General features: G+C 27.0%; 1 protein-coding gene across 2 annotated transcripts in view; it reads right to left on the reverse strand.

Annotated features, from left to right (window-relative positions):
- LOC100164160 (max dimerization protein 1) overlaps positions 1 to 20,091 on the reverse strand; it is a 179,022-nt gene that overhangs the window by 153,516 nt on the left and 5,415 nt on the right. For both annotated transcript variants that reach the window (XM_008184729.3, XM_001944042.5), the window contains one exon: positions 18,469 to 18,498. In XM_008184729.3, the coding sequence (XP_008182951.1) occupies positions 18,469 to 18,498 (30 nt within the window). The remainder of the gene's footprint in view (positions 1 to 18,468; positions 18,499 to 20,091) is intronic.

Below are 20,091 nucleotides of genomic sequence, written 5' to 3' on the forward strand. Positions count from 1 at the left end.
CCACTTATCGTGATCACACTGTATTTACGAACTTTAACAATATGTTAATCGTAATCACATGGCTACGCAACAGAACTTACTACGATTATTATAGCGGACTGCTAATAAAGTGCAATATCCTCGGCAATATCACAGTGAATATCGAAAATCGATCTGCAATGTCCCAACCTTTTTTTAATTATTGCAATATCTATTTTATATTTATTGGTTATTATACAAATTTGAAATAACACATTTTTCACGTATTTTAATTTATTATTATAAATATTATTAGTACATATTATATAGTATAATATAATTTATATATGCCATATATATGGTTTCTACACTTCTTTCTTTTAAATGCCCAAATTTTATATTTTTTTAGGGATATTGAGAATTCCGAACAGGTAAAAATGCTTAACCGTGCTACACAGCCACTAATATTATAATATGAATTATGAAATCGTATGATACTGAATCATAGGTACCTTCTAGCCTTTTAGCAACATTTAGTGCTCTGGTGGCTCCCGAAAAGTGGAATAAGAAAATCATTATGGTAATGCTTTAGGAAAATAATGATTTTTGTCATATATTGACATACAGACTTATTATAAATTACAATTAGATAAAAATTAATAGTCAAATGTTATATAACTATGTATACCTACTATTATTAAGACTTAATGTTTTGAACAATGATGGTTGTATGAAATTATTGCGATAATAATATTATTAAGAAGAATTTGTCCAATAAAGTTTTTAGTACATTTTACTTAACATTTAACTCAAAATTATATAAATGTTGTTGTTATTGAAAAACTTAATAAAGGCCTTATTAAAACAAATACTAAAATTAAAATTAAAACAAATGCTTGCATATTTTGTTTTTTTAACATTATTATATTATAATAATATAGTAATTACGTGGTTAACAAAAAGTTCATTGACAATGTAGACTGCGCAATAGCATAGTTTTGGAATTGAAATCATTAATCATTAATCTACCGATAAACGTATAGTATTTAATAGGTACAGTTAAATTTTCCAAATTTAAAATAGCCAGCAAACTTGGTAACACTCTTATAAGAACTATTATTCCTCACCTTCATTTCTATATCCTGTTTTTTACGGACTAAAGTAATTTTTCATAAAATCTAATAAATTCTGTAACACTTTTACCTATAACTTTTCTTCTATAGTTATACCTAATGTACTCGGTATCTATTATTATTAAATTAAGATCATATGTTTATCATTTCAAATGTTTTAAAATATTTTATTATTTTTTGGATATTCCATCCGGACAATACCTAAAATGAAATGTATTAACAACTATATTATTATATACAGATATATAAATTTTTGCAAATTTTAAAAATACTTATAGGTACTATTTTTAAAATTAATGTAACATAAATCGATTAATCCAAAGTTGATACAGTAAGTTTATTGATGTAATAAACCTAAACCTATTTTTCAGGGAAATGGATGAACAAATTACATTATACTATGTAGAAACAATAATTATAACTAAAATATATAGTAAGTTAGTTATCGTTATTGCAGTTTATGATATCAGTTTAACGCAGTGTAGTATACTGAGTAGTCTTAAACGTTTGTTTGGTTTTAGAAATTAGAACAATATTATATTAAACAATGATCACCATAATACATATAATATTTAGAAAACAATAACTAAATTACTATGATTATAATTATTACCTACTTTATGATAGTTAAATACTACTTTGATTAAGAAACTGACTACTGAGTTTAATTCACAGACGAAGAATGTATTCAAATTATATTTTAATATTATTGCAATGCAATCGGTGCACTGTCAAAACGACCTTCGCTATGCAAATAATGTTTTTATATCTCATAAAAATTGTATGAAACAATCATAAGGCGATTTAAACATTTCAAGGTTATCAGTTATTTTTCCAATGTTTTTTTTCAACACTGTTAAAACATTTATTATTACATTAAATTGTATTAAATATTTTTTGATAGCTAATAAACAAATAATTGAGTGCGTGTTATTATTATGATTTAAAAATAACGGCTCAAACATTATTCTAGTTGTATTATAGTTTCATACATTCATAGCTAATAAGTGTTGAAAATATAAAACAAATGTATTACGTGTATACATATACTGTCAATAATATATGCGTAAACAATATAAAGATAAATTGTTTACAAATAATATTAACTTAATATTTAAATAAAATTATTTTTGAATTGATAGAAAAATCCATCCCATGGGTTGTAAGTACGTATAATACATGTGGGAATATAAATTTTTATCATTCATGTTTAATATTCAGTTTATCTAAATCAATATAATAATTGTGCCACCTTCAAACGGCGATAAACTTGCTTCAATCTAATAAAACTGAATTTATATTATCGGAAGTTCATATTATGACTTAACATTACATAGAAATATAATTAAATTAAAAGTATATAATTTGTATGCAGTTATAATATAATACATAATTTGTCTACATACGCGTTCTGACGTCATTTATCGTATAATAGTAATAAGGTGAAAGTTGGCTGACATCATATTATTATCAATGGTGCCGCGAGTCACAAACTCGCAACGACGAGTGTCTTCGAAAAAAAAGTACCTAGTCTTAAAGCAAAGAAGTAATGTAAACATATCCAAATTCGCTGTTATCAACAAAAAGGATGTAGATAAATGAAAAATTACGACAAATAGTTTTTATTTTATCTATTACAGATAGAAATCATTGAATATGTTTCCAGATTCCCGAAATATAACCCGTCAATAACTACTTGGGTTGATCAGGAAAAAATGAAACACACTGAACAAAAACAAATTAAACTTGAAACATTGAATGTAAATAATAAAAAGGAAAATACATTTTGAAATAATTTTGTTGTATCTATTCTAAATTTTTACGAAACTAGTAAAATTTTTTTTTATATAACTAACATCTTATGAAAATATTTGTATAATGCGTGGGTACAATTTGTATGCATGGTGAACATTTCAATTTGAATATTACATTTTTTATGAAGCCATAAGTTCAGGTTAAATAATTTTATAATTATAACCAATTCAGAGTACATACAGATACAATTATACTCTAACTATACTTCTTGTGTTTCAATGAAATTTTGAATGCCAATCAAAATTATAAAACAATATTCAGTACGATAAAACGTTCAATTATTTCAATTCACACAATATACAATAACATAATGTCTAAGCACAGCAGATACAGAAATATAATAATTTGTACAAATAATATTAACTTAAAAATTCAATAAATAGTGCCACCTACATATTATTATTATATTGTTTTAACTTGTAACCACTAAAATTATAGCTATAGGTTATTTAACAAAAATATAAATCAACTCTTTTCCTAAATCCTTCTCAATAATTTATCGCAATATATTATATTATTAAAAATTTAAAAAATTCAATATTATCTATATAGTGCTAATAAAACTAATCTATTTAAAGAGAATAAAAATATATAAAACATGAAATACGTTTACTTGTTAATCTAATATAAAAGTTTTATGTAAATTTGTATTTTTAAATTGCATGTTTTATAAATTTAGTATAATATACATAATATAGATTAAATAATATTATATATAATAATTAATAACTTTTATAAATTATATGAATTATATGAAATAACAACTTATACTGCATTTATTAAAAATATACAAATTCAATCGAATAACGATTACTTAGGGAAATATAGGAAAAACTAATTTATGTATATAAGATTTGTCAGGCCGATTAATTAAAAAAATATTTAATTATAAAAAGAACATCTACTATTGTATTATTAGATTATCATGTGTCAAAAAAAATCATAAAATATCATAGAATATAAGAGTGCATGTGAAATGTGTTAACAAATAAAAAACTAACAAATATAAACAGTATTTTCGTATTAGTGCAGTACCGCATTAAAATAGTAAGTAGATACTATAGCTGGTGTCCAAGAGCAGCTGCTGGACTGTTTCAACCGTAGACGAATGTTATTGGTAGATACCGATGGAATACACACACAAGTTTCGTTTAATATATTATAGTATGGGTACCTACCTACCTGCGGCGTGTAAGAATTTTAAGATTTTTTGAATTGAACTGCATCACCAGCGATCATCATCACTATAAACTATATGGTTAGTTACGCGTAAGTATCATCGTCATCGTCATAGTCATCATCGACATCGCAATCACGGTTGCCCGGCCCTACGTTGCCGGCAAGGTGTCTCGACCCCGTTTGAGCGAGGCAACGATCGTGTTGCAGAGACTGTCGGTGAGCAAGACCGGCAACGTCGCACAGCGAGCTGCTAGGCGCTCACGGTCGTGATTTCCCCCGCAAGCACTGCTGCCTGCCAGCTCGGCTAAAGAGGAGGAATACGCGTATCGCCTGGGTCCAGTGGCGGCGCGGTTACGGCGGACGAATGATTCGACAACGTCGTATCATCACTCTATACTTCGACCATAATAATATTATGTTGTGCTTGATCGCGCGGATGCTCTCGGACTACGTAGGTTTATTTGGAGCTCCTCGAAGGATTAATTTAAACATTAGGTGTAGGGTACACTATATAATTAATAGCAATCCCAAAGATGTTGCGTGTCTCACATTAAATTTTTAAATGTAAGGATGATATCCTGAAGAGAGAAAGCAGATTTTTAAGTGACGATGTACGACTAAAATTGAATGCAGAATTTACGACACGCTGAAAAATAGGTTATTAAATGCAAAATGATTACAATTAGTATTGGACATTCTGATTTCATCAAGATAGTTCATTACAATAACATAGAATACAATAATTATGATAAATAAAAAAAACTATAAATAAGGAAAAATTAGAAAAAAAAAAGTTTTATTTTGTGCTTACCATGTGGTTATTTTCAACAACAACTTTAACGATTGGAAAATAAACGAATATCAATATAATAATATTATGTATGAACTGTGTTATGGCAATAATATAATATAGTAACTACAGGTATTGATCAAATATATTATATTAAGTTCATAATCAATCTCACTAAAAATAAATAATACTAAATCGTAGATTGAATAATATTGCATTAGATGTTTTAGATATAATAAACATCCACATTTGAACAGTGAAAACATTACGAATATTACATGGCCAATATTTTCTATGCAAAATATGACTATTAATACATTTTATTTTTGTCGACAAAAAATTAACAAAATTCAGTGGTAAAAAGGTACGTAGATACATAAATTTAAAATAGAATTATGCAAGGTACATAAAACATTATGTTATGCCCATTGCCCATACTATAAAAAAACACGCAAACTTCAGATTTCATAACATTATTTAATCAACTTTATGAAGTAGGTACTAAACTAAACTAACTCAATTCAACCTTTTTCTTTAAACATGATTTTGAAAGGGAATATTTATTTTGTTTTTATACATAGATTCAGCTCCTATCACGAATAAAATGATATGTGTGACTACTATGCTTGACTTAATTTACTACTTGAAAGTTAGCTAGGGAGTATGTTGTACATAAATTATATTAATATTGACATTTTTCTTATACTAGTGACAACTAACGTTTGATTAATTGATTATATTATGTGCGAGTGGGGCATAAGATAACCGTCGATTCGATAAAGATATAATAATCTATTTTACTGTCGAAATTGGCTTTAATCCATAAAATCATACTATCTTACTAGGTAGACAAAGTCAAAACGTTATAATTATTCCATAGGATGACTTTTATAAAGAATTTTTTTCAACTTTGAATAAATCGGGATAAATGTAAAAAAGGCTTACAATTTATCAGATTCTCTACATAAGTAATAATTTCCAAGAGCTATTACTTATATATTTTTTATTCTTTTTCCCAATCTGGTTTATTCGTGTGCGTATTGTGCAGTAACAAATAGATGTCCTTGTACCTATACCTAGTGAATACGGTGTACATAATTATGATCCTCTCAAACCTTGTTTTGGTCAAACAACAAAATACATTTCTATAGATAATATCATTGAGTAATTTTAATTATAAAATCAAAAGTTTAAAAATCAGCACGAATTCAAATGCTATTTTGAATAATTGTCAATACATGTATAATATTATGTTTAAAAAACAAACTGTCCAGTTAGGTATTCGAGTTACAAAGAGGGTTGAAAAGTGGTCCCTAAAATTACGTGTATACGTGACAAAGTTTTAGGAGAAATAATCTTCTTCTGTGAAATAGTGCACTCGTTATAATGAACTTACCTAGAACACATAATAACATACATGGGAGAGCGAGTGGGAAACGCATTAATTATCATTACGAAAGAACGTCTGAAAATGAATAGCATGTGTTTGCCACCCAACGTAAGTCTCGAAAAACTTTGTATCGTTTTAAAAGCTAACAAGTTCCATAATGGCCACACGTTGTATATCTAGGTTTAATTTTCAACAAATTTATAACGTTTTTAAATATACAGGTATTTTTAGACGTCTAATAACCGTTTGGCAAGATATTTTGTAAAACAAATAATCTAATAATAATGGACAAATAAAAATTATCACACATAGTTTACCAATGCAGAAAGATATAAAGCAAATTACCCTGACCTGTATACTTATACAAAAACTTAAACAATTAATGATAACGATACGGCGAGATCAGCGTGCATATAATATAAAATGAATCAATCATGAACTTATTATAGTTAAGAATAATTTTTTATGTTAAAATCATTATTTTTATACTTAAAAACAAATAAACAATTATTTATTAACTGTTTATTATAATAGAGTGATTTTCTACGCTTTAAAGTTTAAATACAATCAATTAAGTGATAAAAAATAACGTATGTACATTAAATGGTTTAATTTAGCAGAAGATATACAACTTTATAATCATGGAAATTAAAGTATTAACTATGACCAATTGAAATTAAATTAAAAACTAACATCCTCTATCAAATCTTTGAAGGAAGAATATAATAATTATTATCATGTTTAGTGTTGATATATTTTATAGTACATAAAGGTTTAAATTAGAGGTTTGGTTATTCGGCTTATTATTCTTATTTACCTTTTTATTTTTAGTGGTTATAACTTATATTATTTAAGCATCAACATAATATAATGTCTGGTTTGAAATCTAGAAAATGCGAAAGCAAAAAATAACACATTACGGTAGTAGTTCAACAAATTAACTAATGGTTCAACTTTAATGGCTTCGAGAAACTTATTAATTCTCATTTAAAATTACCTTTAAGTCACACATTAAAAACCAAAACTGGGACTTAAGTTTTAACTTATAATTTCACATATCTTTACCTTTGTAAATTACTTTGTCAAATTAAAATGTAACCTCAGGTTCATTTAACTTAAAATTATAATTTAGTCAAAACATAAATAGGTAAGTACCTACCTTTAACTCATTGTTTAAACAAAAAATAAATATAGATATTACACCTTTAATCATATTTTAATAAAGCACATATATTATATGAATAAATAGTGTGTCTATCGTGAATAATTATTTAAATTACATCCATATAATATTATAAACAGGTAAATTTTTTTTTTATTGTTCATGTTAGTGGAAACTAATGTAAGCTTATTTATTTGTGAAACAATTAATATAATGCTCGATATAATGCAAATATATATTAACTTCCGGACCCTGGTCATTACCTATACTTTAAAATGCATAGCCTATAATTAGTACACTATTTAGGCATGCAGTGTCAGATAATGTAAAATATATAACCAACAAAGCAACTTTTTTTAAATGAAAAAATAGTAATAAAATGTTGTACATGTCAATAAATACCTATGTGTATTATAAAATAAGCAGTCTATTCGGTTGTATTGTTGTTTTTGAGCAACACATTTTTTTTTAAATACTGTACAGCTGTAAAATATTTATTGTCTTTATCGATTAGAAAATTATTTTTTAGTACCTAACTATAACAATTCATTTGGTTTTTTTTATTATTATTATTAACCCGACCACTGTTTAGTAATTAATTGCTACACAACACATGGAACAGAGAGAGAAAAGTATATTTATATAAAATATATTATAGTGCATTGACACGGATATACATTATTTTAACCAAATTTTGACGGAAATGAGTAATTTTATAACACACAAAACGATATCATCTAGTAAACAACTATTATTATCCAATTTTAAAAGTATATATATGTATGTACACTATGTACGTCCAATATACGGCACACAATGCACACGTTACGGACACATAAGCATTCAAGGTGATTTAAGATTATAAGCTAAGTACCCATATAAGGATGAAAATAGATTGGACAAAATGTAGACATCAAAATACTAACAATTTAAAAGTTGAAAATGTATTGATTTCCTACTTCTTTTTTATTTTTATTATAATTATTTTCTGTTTTTTTTTTTACAACCCTTTCACTTAACCACCATCATTACATAGGTACCTCGCGTCCTCACCCCTCATCCCAACGCGAGTTTTCTGGTCTTTGAATATTTATGTACGCTATATGGACGGTATGCAAATGTTTGTGAATGTAGGGACGCGCATTGTGCAAATATATACGCCGCAACGGGCCGTTGGCAACAGCAACGTTGGCGGACATACAAAACGTCGTCGCGGAACGAGGCAGGCAAAGAAGAAGACACGCGGGACGAACATTCAAGTGGCCTCTCAGGCGACAGGCGCTTTCTTCTTTATATTTCCATATTTATTATTAAATAATTTATACATACGCGTACACAAAGTACAAAAATGTGTGTGTGTGTGTGTGTGTGTGTGTGTGTGTGTGTGTGTGTGTGTGAATACGAGAAAGGAGGTGTTTTATTCATCTACTCTACAACAGACGAGATTAAGCGAAGGCGCGTACCTACCTATATTTACGAAATTGGTGCTCGAAAACGTCGCGTACAATTTAGTTGTCGATTCAGTCTGTCACAGGTAATATAATAAGATGCGGCAATGACTTCAATGAAAATCTAGAGAAACAACGAAAGGACCGGAGTGGTGGCCTGATGATGACGGGGGATGACCTAGTATCGAAAGATATGACAATGACGATACTAATCGTTATTATAATGCAATTACTATACTGCAACTCCAGTTGATAATCTGGCATAAAAATGCAATTGAATTTTACAAGGTCACACCGAAGGAAACTGATGCAGTTTAATATCATAATATGTTCTCCGACCAATTTGTTGGTGTTATAAACGATTAAAATCAGTGCAAAATCATAATACATTTCAAAAATTATCTTAATATATTTTAGAATGCATTGTTTAAAATTGTACACATTTAAAGAAATAATACTATATCATAACATTTTTTTTTGTTAACGATCCATATTTCAGAAAGCTTATATATATAATGGATATTTTTATATAATAGTGTAAACATAACATTGATGCAAAATAAATCTATTTGCTGGTGGTAAAAGTTCGTTAATATGGTCATTTATGCACTCACACCGTGAACGAAAGACTCACTATCTCATTATTAATTCATCGAGCTTTCACGAAACCATTCTCTACTGTACGAGAAAAAACCATCTTCGGGCTCCTTGGTAGGTCGTATACAAAAAGGGATGCAAAGAGGATTATTAACGAACCGTATGGGACTATGGGTGGAAAGGATTTGCATTTACACAACAAATAGGAACTCTCTCTATACATCAAGGTTATTTTGGATAATTCTGGCGTTAAAAATTTGCATCAGTTAAAAAGGGGTCAATCGTGTTGTCAAATGTGTTTATGTGTTTCCCAAGGGAAAACTATAAGTGAAAATAGAATTGATTATTTATTAAATAATAAAATTGTTAATATTTAATATTTTGAATAACTGTTAAAAATCTTAAAGGAAAATTATCATTTATTTTTTATTTTAACTACAATGTATATACCAATCGGTTTATTCTTGTTAAAAAATAAAAAGGTAGGTCAGTTGTTGTTCACTACAATTGCGTAACTGTGTACAACTTAATGTTAGCCAATTGTTCAGTTTCAAGGTGACAAATTCATTTATAAAACGTACCATGGTTCAAAAATTGTATTCATTTAGTAACAGATATTTATTTTCATTTTCTCATAAGTATTTTATAATTTAATATTCTAGGTCTCACAACTTTTTAGATAAAATATATATCTGAACTAAATTATGATAAAAAATGAATAAACCGATGCTTTGTTATAAAAGAAAATCTATAGAACATCAATCATATTTATTTAATGTTTTAAATCACTTTCCATTGGAAAGAGAAAGAAGGAAGAAGGTAATACATCAACGAGGAAATAACCATAACATTTTATTATTCAAATTCAAAGCTTTTACAATAATGCTAGAAAAATATTTTTACAAACAAAAAGCTTTATACAAACAAGCATTTCCGTACAATTTTCTTTAGTTTCATAAAACAACGTCAAAGATATATTTTAAAATATGTTTCATAGTTATTGGCTGACAAGCGCATTAGTGTGTCTTAGAACGTTAATTGTTGGACTCCCAGATGCTAATTTACATTGTTAACCTTTATATTAACCAATCTTTATAATATTCTATGTATAACTTTATTTAGTTAATTTGGCATATTATCTTATATTTAAAACGGATTTAGTGCATATGCGTTACATACACTATCGTTATTGTTTAACGAAAAATATATTATTTAATGTTCAATATCTAAAAATTGGGTTAAAAACTCAATATACAATGGTCAATGACTAATTAAATTTTGTTAATAATATTGCCATTTATATTTAATATATAATAGATTTTACATAAGTAAATCAATAAACACGTATGGGCGATTAACAATACTATAGTATGAAGGCAATAAAAACTATTTTTTATATAATATATATATATATAATTATATATTTTTTTTTTATCAAACTACAACTAAATGGATTATCGGTAGCGATCCAATATTGTAATTTGACCTCGTCTGCACTTGATAATGAACTTAAAATTGCCTAAACTTGTTTTGATAAACATAAGAGGCGTTAAATGTCTCAATGTTGATTTCCGGAATGTGTTAATGTCTGCTCGGATTTTCGATTAAGATTTTAGTATTATAGGCATCACTAACATGCATAAAATCCTAATATATTGAATCGCGAGAAACTTTTGTTACGTACCTATAAGTAATATTTTATATTGTAATAACTAATATTATATTTTAGTTTTTGTCAACATTTTAGATTCTGATTGGAACCATAAAATAAACTAATTTCAATGAAGTGTGTGGTTTTATTTGTTGGAGCAATAAAAATGTTTCGTTATACGTTCAATTATACTGTACTTAGCTATTAAAAAATCCAATAACTATGGGAGTTACAGATATAATCATTATCATTTATTTTTAATATGAGTAGGTTACCCATATAGTTATAATCAATATCAAGAATGAAACAATGTTTTGAATTCCGGGCTTAATGAACAATTATATAATTTACACAATGTCTTGCACACATCAATGTGTATTTTATATCAAACAACTAATAAGTATTCTTTTATTTCTTTTACCTAAAACACAGTTTGTACAAATATAATTAACACTTTCAGCACCTAATGTATTTATTTTTTAGATTTTTTTCTCATTAAATCAGTACTTACTTACGTTATTTTACGTATGGTTTATACTTTCCTTTTACATAATAAAACGATTCCGTACGACTGGAAACAAAACAGATCCCAGCAACTGTGGCCACCGTCCAAACAGTTTAAGCACGATCGTCGAGACACACGGCTCACATGGGGTACCCACCCTATAATGAGCCTCAACCACTACCACTATCGTTGACTATTACAATCGACGCCCACGTGATATACATACGAAACAAGAAATCGTATAACTACTATAATATTGTAGGTACCGGCATTGCGCTGACATATGCGTTTATATATGGACTAGCAAAACGAATATATTTATACGTTTATAAAGAGTATAAAGGTCAATAATGGCTCTAGTACTTGTAGAGTTGAGTATATAGATTTTAGATATATATATAATAGTCGTGTAGTGTCGGGTGAATTTGAAAAAAGTTAATAAGTACACCATAACTACATGATTAGTTAATTGAATTGCGATTTAAGTGTTGTTTAAATATTTGTTCCTTAACAAATAAAAACAAACATTTTTTATTAACCGTGGCCAACCGATTTATCTGAAGTTCAAAATAATTAAGAGAATGAAAGTTATTATTATTCTACTGCACGGTATAAGGAATATAAACATATATATCACTATTAGGTTAACAAATTATAAAGAACCTTTTTTTTTCTCAATATTTTCTTTGATGAATACGTTATACAAATTAATTATGTAGTGCAAAAGTGTATTTGTTGATTTTACTTGTGATTGTAATAACTAAACGTTTAAAATAACAAGGAAGGTAATTTTTGAAAAAAATCTAATTTAAATATTGATATACAATCAACATCTAATAAATATTGTATTTCTTCAACATATTATGCAGAAAGCAATTATTTTAATATGTAAATACTGCCCGGAGTGATTTTATGTTCAAATGGGCAAATTAAAAAAAACTAATAATTAAGGATATACCATGTACCTATTCAAGTAAAAATTGTGAAATTAAGCTTTTAAATATTCTTACAGCCTAAGTTATTATACCATGTCTAGAATTACTATTATTAACACTTATCTTTTTTAAGTATATCTATATAACTAGGTAGGTAAAACATATTTATTTTGTAGTATTTTCAATAATTGCTCAACACTTTGAAATGTAACAATTACTCATAATCATGGCTGATCAACAAAAAAATATTTAAAAAGACAAAATATATAAACAGTGGCCTACTACACGTTTAGTTTGGAAAAAAATTATAATTTTAGTTTTATTTTTCTGTAAAACTCAAAGCTTATTAGTTTTTTTTTTAATTACTTCAGTAAATATTGCTACTACAGACCTATATATCTCGAAAGTCACAAATTACCTATAAGGCTATAACATTTGGTTTTTAGCGAGTTTTTACTGTCCAAAAGTTAAACGCACAAATTAACTTATTGGTATTGCCTACAATACATTTTACATTATTTATTATTTAAGCTAGGTAGCTAAATCACTTAGTTTGGAAGTTGAAAGATATATTATGTGTTTAAAACAGTTTAACAAAAAAAGCTAAGAAATAAAATGATAAACCAAAAAAAAAAATTGTTACACGATGATTGATCATGTTGACTTTACCTATGATGATAGGTTGTTACCTAATTGTTTATAAAAGATTAAAAACATTCAATAATTATTTCCAAATATTATGTTCTACATAAAAGTATGCGTTATAAATATTGTACGGATGCCAAATTGAATCGTGCCTATAGTATAAGTTAAAAGATAATACAATTATTCTATTAAGCATATCATGTTCAATATATAGATGGACAAAATCCGAATACCTCGTTTAAAACATATAAGTAGCCGTAAGAAAAAAAGAAAAATCACACAGAAAATAAGAATCATAATTCACGATCTAGGTGGATGAGTGCCAAATGCGCGTTGCCGACGATTTATGACACGACCGGCCGCCAGGGCCAAGGCACGCGCCAACACAGTAGCAGAGCCTGCTGCCCAGTCGACCGCTTGTTTTTTATTATTATTCGCCGCGGAGCACTGCTGACCCGTTTACCGCGAATGCGCGCGCATTATGCGTTTGAATACAATTGGATGACCACAAGGCCAATACTGCATATTGTACAAACGATAATAAAGAAAGGAATATAATATATAGCATAATGCATCTAGGTACATGATATCAATATGTAGGTCGTGTTATCTATGAAATGATAATTTTTTTTTATCAATGTGCACGAAACTGATTAAAAAACGCATCATACGTAGGTACGAATGCACGATCAATATAATACACCACGTACGTTCGCTTGAGGAAGGTCAAGGTTCGAACATAGGAAGGGGAACGCTAAATCCCAACGTTATAGCTATTATTATAACTGTAACATGTGAAGTGTTCAGCGTCGTATTAAATTGTATGCATATATTAAAATATGTGCATAAAATGTCGTGTGTTTTCGTATGTAATTAATTTTAGTGGCAAAGCTATATTATTACGGCACGGCGTCCAGTATAAGTATGTTTTGTTTAGTCAACTCGTCTATTGAATTTTATTATTTTAACATTATCAGGACCATGTTCACAATATGGTTGGTGTAAGTACGAATTCAATAATTTATAGAAGACTCATTGTCACTTTAACGCCAGCAGTACAGTGAATACATGTCATCCGAAAATAACCCATGAGCCATTAAGGTGGTAGGTAGGTACCTACTCATAATTAGGTTAAATTAAGAAATATACTTTGCATTTTGCATGATACCTGAATCTCCCAAGTCCTAACCGGTTAAATGATTTAACGATGTTTATTCAGGTTCAATATATTAAATAGGTACGCAGTCATATTATACGCATGTATTTTAAAATTGTAAGTGTTTTTAATTTTTAGTATATGAAATTAGTTATATGACAAACATAATTATCTGAAATAATAAGTTAGGCCTTGGGAGCGATTAAAAAGTATGCAATTGGTAAGAATAAACTATATTTTTAGTTAAAATTAATTTAATACCTATACAATAATACAATAATTTTAAAATACGAAAACAATGCATGGATTACGAGTACCACCGGAGTACCTACGAATAAAAAAATAAATACAATACATGTATATTATATTTTATAACATATCATACCTACTTTAGATATGACGAATGTGATGATGAATGATGACGAATGTGTGATAAACATTTTGTAGGTATACATTAAGCTATCTAGTCTATCGAAACGTGGAACATATTATTATTATACTTATTACCTAGGTAAGTCTAAAAATATGTATTTTTTTAAACTATAAATTAAGGGATAGATACAAAAAAAATACAATATTATGATCCTATGAGATGAAATATTATTCAATAAGAACAGTCAAAAATTCAACTGACTTTTAGTAATAATAAAAATTTCTTTTGGTATACATTATTATTCTGTATATTAGGTTGTAAGCATCAATTTTTGATATTATATTATACAACTATATGAAACTATGGAGTAATTAGGTAATGGTTATTAGTGGTCTATGTATCATTAATCTCTCAGTTTATATTGATTTGAAATATTACGACCTGATATGGTATAGCTATACTATATAGATACCGTTGCAGTGCTATATAATTATAATCTTTTTCAAATTTGACATTTTTCCAAAAGCATAGAAAAATACCTTGGATTATTTATTTTATTTAATTAAAAATAAAATAAAGAAAAACAATTTTTCATGTCTTACCATTATAATAAGCATTAGAATTAACGTTAAAATCAGATTACATAATATTGCATTTTACAACAAGTAAATAGTAATTACTAATTAGTATGCATATATATAGGTATATTGAAAAATTTTAAAAGTAACCAAATTTGATCATGTTTAGACGACTATAAAATTAATCAAACCCAATACATATTTTTTCTTGTTATCAATACAATATTTTATAATAAATTTCTATGCTATCTTGCAGATGAAACCTAAACCAAACAATCCGGATTTTCTTTAAAATAAACTCGAATTTTGTTATGTACTCTGCAATTCCATAATTATATTATAATATTAGTAATTTTATAAATTGTTACGATCGTGACTCATGACGTAAAAATGACGATCTCAGTAAAAATCAATTTTAGAAAATAAAGTTTAAAAATCAATTATTGCTGTTAGCCAAATTGTATAACATGAGTATCTATCAACTACACGCATGCATCTAAAACGCTACACAAAACTATCAACAAGACCACTCCCTATAGGTCAATTTTTTTTTTTTTTTGAAGGGTGTTAGTTTGACCAAACTTTTTGCACGATAAACTTGCGGTGTTGTGCGGAAAAAAAGGGAAAAAATCGATTCCTCTGACAATAAAAACGTTATCTGGACAATCCTCTATCCCCGCGTGAGCCGCTCCACCATCATAATTACTGTGCAAAAGCATTCGATCGGGGTTATAAAAATATATAATACCTGGTCATTTTATGGACGCTATAAAATTAAAACTGTCAACAAGAATAGATGGGATGTTTTCGAATGAATTTTCAGAATTTACTACCGCCAAAAAGCGAATCTCTATAAAGTATAAATGCTTCGTTTAATGTTTCCAAACCCGTCAAAAAAGCTTAACGACCACGCCCGGATATCGTATATTTCTTCCAATATTTTCGTAATTGGATCTTTATTCAACAAAAATAATTAGCTTGAATTCTATTAAATATAAAATATTTAACAGATTAAACAAATTATACAAACTATATCAGCTTAAACTAATTAACTTTTAACTATTTATCTATGTAACGACGCATTAAAGTACAAATATTTCTTTTTAGTGTCTAGAATCCATAAACTGTTTAAATATTTTAAGAATGCAATACAAAAATATTAAAAATATACTCCCGTAAAAATACATGTTTATTTTAAAAATGCAATAAGATTTAAGTACCTGAACCAACTTCAAAAACAGTTAAGCAAACAAATAAACGGTATTACCGCTTTAAGTTTTGTTTTAAACATATATAAGTAAATATTGTAGTCATGTAATAATTAAATATTCTATAGGTACTTTAGGGTCTTATTTACTTCATAAATAGAAATTAAGAAGTAGGTATAATGATACCATCAATCATAATTTTGAATATTATATATAATTAATGATATTATTTATTATATTATTTAAATTACATATATTTCAATATTTTATTGCCAATGTGGAAAAAAATATACTATATTATATATTATACTTAAGGTATATCAATCTTAATTTATTTATAATCACTTTTAATTTGCCAAAATAAATATAAATAACAATACCGTTACAGTGGCTAACAAACCACGTGATTTTTATTTCTGGTGTTCTTCCAAATAATTAAAAATTTTAATTTTAAACTAATAACAAAATTAAAATAAATTAAAGGCTCGAGAAGTTCTATAACACAAGTACATACTGATATTTACCAACAATTTGTGATATTGAATACACAATATTTTTATTGAGAATACAATGTCAAAATATATTTCGTATTTCAATACCAATAGATATGTAACTAATTGTTATAAACTGCCATACATTTGTATATTTTAACTAATATCCAACACATCAATTTACGTTAAAACTCATTTTACACTTATTTTACAACATAGGTAACATGTACAATGATATAAATTATTGTGCATTAATCATCTGTAAAATGATTGTTTTTATCATGGTATATTTATCATTTATTTTATAATTCATTAGAAAAACATAGAAATATTTGTTTGTTAATAAGTCATCACTCATCAATTAAAAAAAAATATCACCAAACTTATAGTAGTAGGTGCCTGTAATAAAAGTAGTACAACAAATACTGATTATTTGTTATTTATGAAAGGCTAATCGAACAATACAAAAATCTCAATACTTGTATGATCACCACGGGGTTTATCATATTTGAAGACCGATGACCCCATTTGATTTTACCTCTACTTTTTTTCATGACAGTACTCATAATAGTTATCGTTTTAGCGAAAGTAGTTTCCTTCAGTTTTTTACGCGTAGGTAACTATATAAACGAACATTATTTACCGGCTTCCTATCGAAGATTAGAAGGTTTTTAATATGCCTTGTATTTATTTCTAATTTAATGTTTGTTTTAAATAATTACCAATTTCTAGTTATTTTTTATATATTAAATAATTTATCAAAGTACCTACTTACATATTATACATAAATAATATATGTAAACAACCGTAATAGCGTGACACATATTTGAAATACAATTAAAAGTTAGAAATTATCATATACTTTATTTAAATAATATAATTTATGTATTGTACACTACCTTATTCAGTAGGTATACACTTGATATATTATTATTTTAAAATATCCCTGCATATTTATTTCCGATAAATAAATAAATAATAATATTAATAATATTTATATTTTATTATTATCATAAATATTCATAAATTAAAACAAGGCCAGTAATGATCAACTGTAGTAATTATATTCCAATATAAATACCAAGGTAAAAATCCCAGGTAATTTTTATTTATCCAATATAATTTACGGGATGTGTACGTAGTATAATATGTCTAAGCTAACTCAATTTGTTCCCTGCTTCTTCGAATCGTTTTTTGATAATGTGTAGTATAATTATAAACGCGAGGTAGTTAAAGCCAAAAATAACAATGTTGATATAGAAAAACAGAAAGAGATAGGCGGACAGAAAAAGAAGATAGTATGTTCATAACAACCAAGCGAGTATTTGGCCCTTTGCCTCTTGAAATGAGCAATAAATAGTATATGGCTTATGACCGACTTCAGATATAGTTTAAATGCATCGTATCATTTTCTTATTATTTATTAAGAGTATTGAAAAATACAAATGTCTTACCTGTTTTTCTCCAGTTCATTATGAGTTGTTCTGTAACAAAAACAAACAATAAATTAATTAATAAATATAATACAAGCACATCAAAATGTACATAATGTTTTCCCCTTATTTTTTGTAAAAACATCATTGTTTGGCTTTACGCCAAAACCTCAAAATGACATGCTCAATAACTGGGCCACACATACATATAGTTATTTAAAAATTTAATACATGAAAAAATAATATGTGTTACATAGGTAACGTATACAGAGTTAATCAAATTTAAATATACAAAATTATTAAGATTACATAAGATGTGATTGAATTCTTTTTAATAGTTTAAATAATCCTATACCTCTGTGTATAATAATACAATCTACAGATTACAAGATGATCAATGATCAATGAGCAATGAAATAATAATCATTTTTGCGATAATAAATCATCCCGTAAATCATAGTATTTGTAAAAATATAAACAGTAGTCGATGAACCTTATATCTAGTTCACTATATAGCTTATTAGTAATCTATGAAATTCAAAGAACTCAATGTGTTCAATGTTTATTATACTAGTTTATACTAGTAACTAAAACAGGAAAATTAATACAAATTATATCGATTTTAGAAAATGCTAAAATAAATAATCAATCAAAACGCCTTATTTAAAAGATTATTATATTTTCTAATTAAAAAAAATACGAGATGTAAAAATATGACTAATTAAAACTGGTTTTGAGTTAATTTGAAATTTCATTGTTTTTTTTTTATAAACATAGTTCTTCGATGGCTAAATCTATTGATTAAATCAATATTAATGTTTTGTTAAGGAACCGTTATTGGACCAACAATTACGTTCCAGCCAAAAACTTCTTTATGGTAACATATTAATAAGTAATTATATTCTTTATAAATCACTCGATAAATCATTATTCCAAATTCTTGTAAGTTTATGAAAAAATTGGGAACTAAACAGGACAATTCATGTAGGTAATAGCCTATAATCATTAAAATGTATACAGTAGAACCTCGATTATCCGTGACTCGATTATCCGTGTTTGCGATTAACCGTGCTCACTCTAAAAAAACACATCGAAAATTTAAAAAAGGTGGGTAAGTGGATGTCGCTCTGCTGTACAGTAGGTTACAAGTGGGTCACTGTATAATGGATAGTATTGAATTTGAATTCAATGATATAATATCACTGTATAAGAAAAACGATTCTGAGCGGAGACGGTTTGTCAGTCTAGATATTAGACATACCTATTATGGGTATACTTATCTATAGTATTAAAAAAAAATTGATCTATAATAGGTATCATTAATAAATTCCAAATTAATCATATCATAGTATCCATTAGGTAACAAATTTTCAAGTTTCTACAGTCATTCGTTTTTTAATTACAACAAAATAAGAAAATCGTTACGTAAGAAATCGAGTAAATACCAAATGTTGTAAAAATATGAATTTCAAACGCTCATAAAAATTTAATTTGAGTTTCTTATAGACATTTTTTTTTTTTGATAAAGGTAGATTATCCTATAAGGAATCTTGTATTACATTTTAAAACCTTAGTTCTAAAAAGAAAAATTTTTACGAATTATAAACTCAAAATAATTAGGTAATTTTCGTGATTTTTCCATAT

The sequence above is a fragment of the Acyrthosiphon pisum genome, chromosome A3 (assembly GCF_005508785.2).
Source record: "Acyrthosiphon pisum isolate AL4f chromosome A3, pea_aphid_22Mar2018_4r6ur, whole genome shotgun sequence".
NCBI lineage: Eukaryota > Metazoa > Arthropoda > Insecta > Hemiptera > Aphididae > Acyrthosiphon > Acyrthosiphon pisum.